The following is a 10,242-nucleotide window of genomic DNA, read 5'->3' as shown; positions in this document are numbered from 1 at the left end:
GAGGTAGACCAGATTCAATTTCATGTTTTAGATTTTTGGGGTATAATGTTGATCAATTATAAGACTTTACGAGGCTAACAAAATAGTGTAAACTTGAGGAAGAATTGGTGGAGTAGCAAATGCGATTAATGAATTTTTTTTTTTTTTGTGCAACTGAAATGGTTGATTATAACAAGTTAAAAATTACAAAAGAAGTTTTTACATCTTCAATGTCAAGAAATACCTTCTAACTTATACATTCAATCCATAATCATATGTCAATGTAAAAGTTGAAAAAAATATGTAAAAATATTTCGTCTATGAAAATTTTAGGCCTTTTAAATTTTGATTCAAAATATAAACACAAGAACTTTCTTAGTTCTTACTCCCTCTGTTTTTTTATCTTTCTTACTTGGAATCTTGACATTATTCATACATAAAGAGAATCTTCTCAAATGTTCTCAATTTATAAGAAAAAACAGAGTCATGTAGGGTCTTGTTTGATTCGTCTCAATTAGTACTTTATTAATATTCAATCGTTATAATTTTTACTAATATATAATGAATGATATTTGAGTTTTAAAACGTGCATTGGAAGACGCGCACAAGAAAGTGAAAATGATAAAAAAAGACGGAGGGAATACTTCTTAGGAATCAATTATCCACTTGTTCACGTTCATTTTTACTTATGATTTACAAATAACAAGTTTTTAACGTATGTAAAGTATAAAGACCAACTATTAACCTAAAACTTAGTAAAGTGAGTAGAAACACTCTCTACATGAAACTTAAGTACAAACACCCAAAAATCCTCACGACCTCACTAACGTGAAGATCAATCTCACAAGGCCACAACATGTGGGTAGAAATATAACTTATCACCCTTCCAGTTTTTGATTCTCGTATAAATAACAATTGCACCATCTCAAATCACGGTCTACATTGAAATACAAAATTTAAAAAAAATATATCTAAGCTTTTTTGAGGAAAATAAAATATATAGTTACATGAAATTACAATTGCAGGATATATCCATCCCTTATTATCTCTATGGTCAAACTTTTAATCATATCATATATATCTTCTACTTGATCATGTGTCTGATCACTCGCAGTAAAGACATGAATCTGATTATTAACGTCAATCCAGCTACAACCAGGGCTTTTCTTCAATCCCATATCTCTGATTTTGGATCTATGTTCCACAACTTCATTCCGTTTATTCAAATCCTCGTACAAATTTGCAAGGAGTACACGGTACCCAATACTATCAGGATTCAACTCGAAAAGGTGACTAGCTACAACATTTGCTAACCTTTCATCGCCGTGAATTCTACAAGACCCAAGCAACGATCCCCAAATGCGATCATCTGGGGTGTGTGGCATAGCTATAATCAAGTCGTATGCTTGGTCTAAATAGCCTGCACGACCTAAAAGGTCAACCAAGCAAGTATACTGCTCAAGTTTGGGTTCAAGCATATATTTTTCTTTCATGATTCTGAAAAACTTAGATCCCTCAGCAACTCTTCCTGTATGGCTACATGCAGAAAGAATCGCAGTAAAAGTTTGATGGTTAGGTTCAAGTCCATTAGTTCTCATTTTATCAAACAAAACAAGCATTTCATCCACATGACCATGTAGGCTTAACCCCAACAACATTGAATTCCATGAAACTTCATCTCTCTTGTCCATCCCCTGAAAGACTCTCCATGAGCTTTCCAAGTTTCCACATTTTGCGTAGGCAACTACAACTGAATTGTTCACAAGCATACTAATATCCAATCCTCTACGTATAACATAGCCATGGATTTCTTTGCACTGTAAATTTGAAAAAACCCGAGAACAAATTGATAGTAGACATGATATTATTACTGCATTAGGTCTAATTTGATGATTGTGCATCTCGCAAAATGCTCTGATTGCATCATCCCAGTATTCATTGTGAGTATATCCAGATATCAGACTACTCTCAGATACTTCATCTTTTATAGGTAACATCTGGAAGACATTTTCAGCAGATAAAATATCTTGACATTTCATATACATATCGATTAAGGCACTACCAATGTATGTATCAAGGTCCAATCCTAACTTAACTGCCATTCCATGAATCAACATGCCTTCAGAGTTAGCTGCTAGAGATGAACATGCTCGTAATGCAGCTAACAATATGATAGAATCCAGATATCCATGCTCCAATCCAGTGACAAATAGATCCAGTGCTTTCCTCGAATAACCACATCGAGCGGTATTAGTGATAACCGTGCCCCACATGACTAGATTATGATTATCAAACCTGTCAAATAGTTTTAAGCTACAACCAGAACTGCCACATTTATAGTACATGTCGATCAGCGAGGTTCCAACTCGAACATCATTCTCCAAACCAGTTTTGACAATAAGAGCATGCACTTGCTGTCCGAAAGCTAGATTTAAGGACTCTGAGCACAAGACCAAAACAGCCACCGTAGCGGAAGAATCGGGTTTAACACCTACAAACATCATTTCAATGAAAGAAAATAGTGCCTGCGAGTAACAATTATTCTCCACATACCCCAAAATCATAATATTCCATAACACAGTATTTTCTCTTGCACTCCTAGCAATGCTCTCAAAAATTTGTTCTGCATACCTTACAGAACAACATTTCATATAAAATTCAAGCAATGCACTCAACACAAACTCATCAAGATCCCACCCACTTTTGATCAGAAATGCATGTATTTCTTGCCCATGTATTAAAGACTTTGATGAAGTACATGAGGAAAGAGCTGAAATGCAAGCTACTCTATTTGGATACATTCCAGATTCACAAACCATGCGTGTAAACCATTCCAATGACTTAATATACAAGCTTGCTTGATGAAACCCAGATATCATAGTGCTCCATGAAACTGAATCCCTCTCCTGCATTGTCTTAAACAGCTTTATTGCATCATCACTTGCACCACATTTCCAAAAAGTACTTAATAGCGAATTTGCTACGGATAGATACTTGATCACAGCTAACTTCAACAAATGCCCATGAACTTGCCTAGTTAATTTCAAATCACAAAGACCGCCAATAGCCTTAACTAAAACAGGGAAAGAATGAAAGACGTTTGGGATTGAACCATCATTCAACGTACCTACATAAAGCTTGACAGCATCACTATAGAGTCTTTCTGAAGTAAGCTCTTTAATCAGCTCATCAACAGACGATTCAGTAATCAAAAACTTGTTTTCAGAACAATCGTGTGCAACTAATAAGTTATGAAAAGAGCTACACCGATTTTGTGATATAGTAGTATGTTTTGTGCACTTGAAATTGCAAGAGATAAAAGTATGACTACTATGGCGGCAACGACATTGCTTAGTTAGGAAATGATGTTGATTAAAACTGTAATTGTGAGGTTGAGGAGTAAATCCCTTATAATGTGGGATAGTCGTCGCCATACTTATAATCCCCACCACCATTACTTGCGGTCTGCCATGATACCCAATTAGCTATGAATAATCAACCTGGACAAAATGTAGATATAAAATTATATAAAAAAATTAATCTGGTTGCTGAGCCAGAAAATTTTGAAAACAAAGACAGTGCAAAATATAGCATTTACAAATTATTTAGCAACAAAAATTGAACAGTTGATCCAAAAGCTCAGGTTAATAAGTTAAGATCGTCACATTCAGCAGATTATCAAAATAACAGCTACTATGAAGCACACTGTTAAAGCTCCTAACCATCAAAAATCCATTAAACAATTGAACTGCTAGATCTGATTGAAAGTTAGGCTATGATTCTTGGACTTGGATATGGATGTACGACTTGCGTATGGATCCGAGAGCCAGAAGTGATAAATTAAAAACTAAAAAATTTGTCAAAAACAACCTTTTAAAAAACACATGGCAAAAGGAGACCTTCAAAAAAAAATTCACGAGCAACAGCCTTGACCCATTTTCCAACATTGACCAACTATTTTCCGGCGTTGACTCATTAAAATCAAATATGTGCAAGACACGCGACTAGCATCTCTTATGTTTCAACCTCATTCCCTCCATTATCCCAACATATACTAATTGAGTCAATGCACCGGAATGTACTTGGTCAATGCTGGAAATGAAGAGATATTGAGTTGAAACACAAGTGACGAGGGTCACATGCCCTACGCGCGTTTTGTTTTAATGAGTCAGCACCAAAAAAATACTTAATGTCGAAAAATGGGTCAAGGTTGTTTCTCGCAAAAAAAAAAAAAATTAAATAAATTAGAGGTCTTCTTTTAACAAATCTTTTAAGGACACACCCACGGAGGATATTTGAGAACAAATAACTCTAAATCCTAAGTTCAAGTTTACCATCTTAAACCACATAAAAAGTCAATTATCGCTGCAAATTCTAGAGGAAGGAGATATTTGAAACACAAATTCATATCACTAGTCTCCAGCCTGCTAAACTTCAATATAATGCCACTATAATCAAACACATACTTTATGTATACCTCATAGGATTTGACAAACATATACACACTTAAACTCCTTAAGTTTGAATCATGAAAGTATAAGGAGCTCAAACATGATCAAGTTACATAGATATAAAAAAAAATCTCATTTACGATTTAAAAGCAAAATCATCAAACATGAATTGAAGTGCGAATCTCCTACTTACTGCACGTTAACAAATCTGAAAATCAGTTAAATTAACATAATCACTGCACCTCATAAACCCTTCTAGAACATATATCATTATATCCATGTTAATTAAAAAAATCATCCTAAGTTTTAACAAACAAAATTTTAGCAACTACATTTTCTTGTACACTCTTATAACCTCAAGAAGTAGTGGCGGAGCCAGGATTCTAAAGGTGGGGGGACAAATCCGACCGTCGAGCATTCGGAAAAAAGATTTAGAAAAAAAAAACAGTACAACACAATTCAACATCATATACTAATTCTTCTTCCTACTCCTCCTCTAATGGTACATTACGAGTATTTGAGCCACCAACATCCATATCAACATCATGAGTTTGGGGAGAGCTAAATGAAGGAGATTCATTTTGAGGTGTTTCACTATAAGTAGGTGAAGAGGTTTCTTGAGATTTCATTTTTTTAAAGATAAATTGTCGAAGATCAGTTGTTTTCCCTAAGCCTTTGACTTGTTAGAATTAGGTGAATGTGAATCACTTGACATTTCCTATTAAATTGATAAACATTAATCAATTACATAATCAAACCAAACTAAACAATATTTCAATTATAAATCAACTCATGTTTACAATTTCCTAATTACAAATTCGAAATTGCAAACTAACAATTTCTTAAATCATGAGTTCATGACAAATTCCAAACCAATAACAAATCAATCAACAACCATAAATCCACAATCACAAATTCACACTTCACAAGTATCATAATTCACAACAAAACAATGTAAATATTACCTTAAAAAAAACTAAAACTTAGGGTTTAGAAAACTTACACACTGACTGAAGTGACAGTGAGTGAGTGAGTGCTGGGCGTCTCGGGAGGTCCGCAACGGCGAATGTACGTGGGCGGTGGGGGTGGCGGCATCGCTTCGTCTCCTGACTCCGTCGCTTTGTGGCTTCGTTCCTCTTCGGCTCTTCCTCACCGCTCCTGACTCCTTCGTTCGAAGTTCGAAGTTCGACGTTCGAAGTTCGTGACTTCGTTACTCTTCCTCACTGCTCGTCGTCGTCGTTCCTCCGCTGCCGAGTTTAGGGTTCCGCTTTTCAGTTTCTCGCTTCCTCAATCTCTCTCTTCGTCTCAGCGTGTTTTTTTCTCTCTTCCTCATCTTCACGCGTCTGGCGACTGGCAGTGGTTTTTTTTTCGCTTTTTTTTTTTGTTTTTTTTAGAAATTACTACCTCCGTCATTTATTAGTTTACCCACTTTCACTCATAATACTATTCATCTTTATTATCTTTATTATCACATATGATTATATTTTCCTTACATATTTTTCTTTTCCCCTCAAAAAAAAGAATTATGTAAGGAAAATATAATCATATGTGATATTGTTTGATTCGTCTCAATATGTAGTTTTGCAATATTAAATTTTTATAATTTTTACAAATACACACTAAGGGGAAAAAAAGGAAGGGCTACGCTTTTCTTCAAAAACGCAGCCCTACATAACAGAAGGGCTAAGCCTTTGAAGAAAAGCGCAGCCCTTCACTTAGTAGGGCTGCACTTGTAGAAAAAGCGCAACCCTTCTTTAAAAAATATGAAATAAAAAATTCGCGGGCTTCAAATATATTATCCCTCCTTCTCTCTCCTCTCTCACGTCCCTCCTCCCTTTTCCTCCTTCTCTCTCGACTCTCACGTCCCTCCTCCCTTTCCTCCTTCTCTCTCATCCTCTCTTCTCTCTCAAAAACTCCCAGAAACGCGACAAAAAGCCTGAAATGATTTGCACTAATCATGCCAACGGAGTCCGATTGCGTATTGTGATACCTTTTCGGAAGCGGAATGAGCCAATGAGTCAAACCCACCGCTATGCCGTGACGTATAGGCTTTTTAAGCCATCCGAGTTTGTTTAAAGCTCGAAATAGGCATTTTAAGTATTTCCGAATTTTATTATTTCCTTAATTATGTATTAGGGTTTTGTTTTACGTATTTAAACATTATTAGGTCAATGTTTGGAGGCAGTTTTTGACTTTTCAGATTTATAATTTCTTAATCTTTGTTTTGATTAATGTTCTTGTATTTTCAGATCTATAATTACTTCTCTTTTGTATATTAGTTTTTGTTTCTTTTTTTTCATTTTCGTTTCGTTCTTTTTTTTGTTTTGGGTTTAGTTGCATTGTAGAATTCTCTATGTGATAACATTTTTTGATTTCCTGTTTTAGTTTTAGTTTTCCTGACCATATTTCCCATTCCCCTTTTGGATTTGGATGGTTTACTTTAAAGTTTAATGCAAATGTTAAAATTCAGAAAATGTGAGATTAATATATGAGTAAAAAAATGTAAAATAAAATATTTTTTTTTTGGTATGAAGGGTTGCGCTTTTTAGGTAAAAGTGCAGCCCTTCGTTGTGAAAGGATGCGCTTGAAAAGCGCAGCTCTACTTAAAAAGTGAAGGGCTGCTATTGAAAGGGATGCTGTCAAAAAGCGCATCCCTAAGGGCCTTTTTTTAGCGTAGCCTTTCCTTATTTTTCCACTAGTGACATAATAACAGATATTATTACTCAAAGTTTTACATCGATAAATGTGAAAAGTCAAAAGGGATAAACTAATAAAGGACGGAGGGAGTATTTTTTAAAAGTGGGGGACATCTGTCCCCATGTGAATTATTCAAATTAAATATCAAAAATTTACTTACTTTATCAAATCAACACTAAACTAAAATTGTATGATTAAATGAATACATTAGCCACCACTAGTAGCTGCTCAGCCGCAAACAGAAGCGGCAATAGCGCGCAAGTAACCACCACAACATTCATTAGACAGATATAGTCACGAAAATTGTGCCACTTTCAGACTTACTAATTCTAGGTTGTTATAAGAAGCCATTTTAAATTTTCGAGATAAGCAATGAAATAAATTGACAACAAGAACAAGTGAGCAAATATAATCTAAAATTATAGGAGCAAATGAATTAACAAAACAGATATAGATATAGTGTATTTTCTCTAAGTAACGATAATTTGTTTGAATTGCAAATCAAAGTGGAAGATTTTGATACAATAAAAGAAAGCAATTACTTGGTGAGATGGTCAGGTGGTGCTGTCGCTGAAGAACATAGATTATACACCTTTGGGCCCTGAGACATTGTTTTTCTCTTGCCATCAAAACAACCGGTCAACAATGAAGCTCGGCGGTGGCCTAGGCACCTGCGCTCCACTACTCCGATCGCTGGCGAGTTTCAGATCCAGTTGGGCTTCTCGCTGCGGCGCGCTCCCAGACGCCCTTCCCACCCGCCTTACAATCTCTCTGGACCGGGATGCTTTAACTGACAGCACATGACCTACTGACACTACATGAACGGGTCAAGTTAGGAAATGTTCTTTTTGGTTTTAACTTTTAACTTAACTGAACTGAACTATCTTTGCATATATCTAAAGGCAATTCCTATTATGGCTGAATTTTCAGGTTGACATTGACGCAACGACTTAAGGACTTTGACACTGTGACACAAGACCAGCCGCACTATGATAACGCAAAGACTAGGTCAATGACCTCCAAACCACTTGTGCGAGAAAGATGGAGCTGAGTTCGACTATGCTCTACCAACGGGAATAAAGGGATTCAGTAGTTGCAAGAAGTAAGGAGGTGGTACAGTTGAACGAGCCTTAAACGGAAGAGCTCCAAGATTCTGACAAATAACCGTTGATGCAGATTTAGTGGGTAGCAGTAGTATTTATGTAAAGAAAAAGCCATACAAAACATCATCTGAATTATAAGAGAAAATTACATAAGAAAAAGGCAATCACTAATCTTGTTTCAATACATTGCGTGTACTTAGATCTGAAAACTAAGATTGTAGCGATTGTTCATCTTGGACGACAGTCATTGATAGTGGATTGGTGGAATCATCTCCACCCGCGATTTTTATCCACCTTCATTGGGGTTTTTCGTGTCACCATTTTCTTGTGTCACTCCCCTGAAATTCCCCTTTGCATTCATATCTTACTTTGATCATACAAACATTTGGTTGTTGTGTCCCGAAATTCAATTCTGTCGCTAAGGCAAAATTTAGCATAAACAATTTGGCGCCCACCGTGGGGCCACCAGCCAGATCAATCATTTTCTCTCAAATTCCATCAAAATGTCTGAAGCAATGAATCTTGACGAAATGCAAAAGCTCTATGATCAAATAAAGGCAGAGATGACAGAAATGAAAAAGGCTAATGAGCGTTTGTCCTCTGACGTCTCGTCGTCCTAAGAGAAAATTCAAAAGCTACAAGAAGAGTTAGCTTCAACAAAGGCGTCCAGAGCTAGATGTCGTGTCAATATGGAGGATATCCTTATCATGCAACCCTTCACTAATTCCGACAGTGTCGACTCTGATGGCGACAAAGAGCTCGCAAATTATGACTCCTTGAACGATCCCGAGAAGATCCCTGAAACAGAAGACGAAGATCCTATGGCGAAGCGAATGGTCCTGATTGAAAAGCAAAATCGACGCCTGATGAAGCTTATGTCCCAACTTCCAGGGGAACCAACGCCCGGTATTGTGGAGTATCCTGATGGTTATGCAGCGTCACCGTTCGCGGAAAGGATTTCAAAGGTGACACTTCTTAAGAAGCTCAATCTGCTTGTCCTCACTGCCACAGACCGATCCTGGCGAGCATGTCGCCCAATATAAGCAGCGAATGTGGCAAGCGTCTATCCCCTGACATCTCGTGGAAGCCTGCATGTGCAAATCTTTTGGAGCTACGCTAACTGGCCCCGTTCTCAATTGGCTTGGGTCCCTCAAGCCAGGAAGCATCAGCAACTTCTCCACCTTGGTCAACAAGTTCAACGATAAGTTCGAAGGCAGCCGCAGCTTGGACAAACAGACCAGTGATCTATATGGCGTTGTGCAAGGACCAAGAGAATCCGTCCGCGATCATTACAATTGCTTTAACAAAGATATACTTAGTATTAAAGACCTTGACACTAAAATTGCTATCGAATGTTTCAGGAAAGGATTGATTCTCCGGTCAAAGCTATACAATCGCTTGACGAAATATCCATGCTAGACGTTCGAGGAAGTCAAGTCACGAGCATTGGCGCAGATGCGTATGGAAGAAGATGATGTTATCCTTAACACTATCTCTACCCGTCATGCACCAGAGAGCTCAGGTGACCGCAAATCTTACGTCCCAAAGAAGAAAAACTGTTTTGAAACTCAAAATGTTATCGTTATGACTAATTATCCGATAAAGTATGTCTTGCGACGACTCGAATTAACAGGTCGCATGAGCAAGTGGGTTATAACACTCTGTGGCTATGACATCCAGTACCTTCCCAGAACAACAGTCAAGTCGCAAGCTTTTGCCGATTTTATGGCTGACTTTAGCCCAGAGCTAGAGAAACTCGCAGAGGATGAAATTGCCTAGATTAATCATATTAATCATGACACATGGACCTTATTTGTTGACAGATCGTCTAACTTTCGTGGTGCAGGTCTAGGTGTTGTGCTAAAGTCGCTATAAGGGGATAGATAATACGAGCTATTTGTTGCAAGTTTAAAGCGACAAACGATGAGGCTGAATACGAAGCATTGATAGCAGGGATGATCCTGGCAAGCGACTTGGGCTCAAAAGCATTGAAAGTCTACAGCGATTCATTA

General features: G+C 37.1%; 1 protein-coding gene across 1 annotated transcript; it reads right to left on the bottom strand.

Moving 5' to 3' along the window:
- Nucleotides 1-842: 842 nt before the first annotated feature.
- On the bottom strand, nucleotides 843-5,926 carry LOC104893083 (putative pentatricopeptide repeat-containing protein At3g01580). The gene is made up of 2 exons (XM_010679158.4): nucleotides 5,434-5,926; nucleotides 843-3,479 (listed from the first exon to the last, which is right to left on the bottom strand). The coding sequence occupies exon 2, from the start codon at nucleotides 3,432-3,434 to the stop codon at nucleotides 993-995; it is 2,442 nt and encodes an 813-aa protein (XP_010677460.2). The 5' UTR covers nucleotides 3,435-3,479; nucleotides 5,434-5,926; the 3' UTR covers nucleotides 843-992.
- Between the last annotated feature and the right edge of the window lie 4,316 nt (nucleotides 5,927-10,242).

Source organism: Beta vulgaris, chromosome 5 (genome assembly GCF_026745355.1).
Source record: "Beta vulgaris subsp. vulgaris cultivar EL10 chromosome 5, EL10.2, whole genome shotgun sequence".
In the NCBI taxonomy this organism is placed as follows: domain Eukaryota; kingdom Viridiplantae; phylum Streptophyta; class Magnoliopsida; order Caryophyllales; family Amaranthaceae; genus Beta; species Beta vulgaris.
The sequence above is the reverse complement of the archived record's forward strand: the minus strand, read 5'-3'. Positions and strand labels throughout refer to the sequence as shown.

Excerpts from the sequence above, each read along its gene's own strand:
- LOC104893083 (XM_010679158.4), bottom strand. The coding sequence starts at position 3,434 with ATGGTGGTGGGGATTATAAGTATGGCGACGACTATCCCACATTATAAG.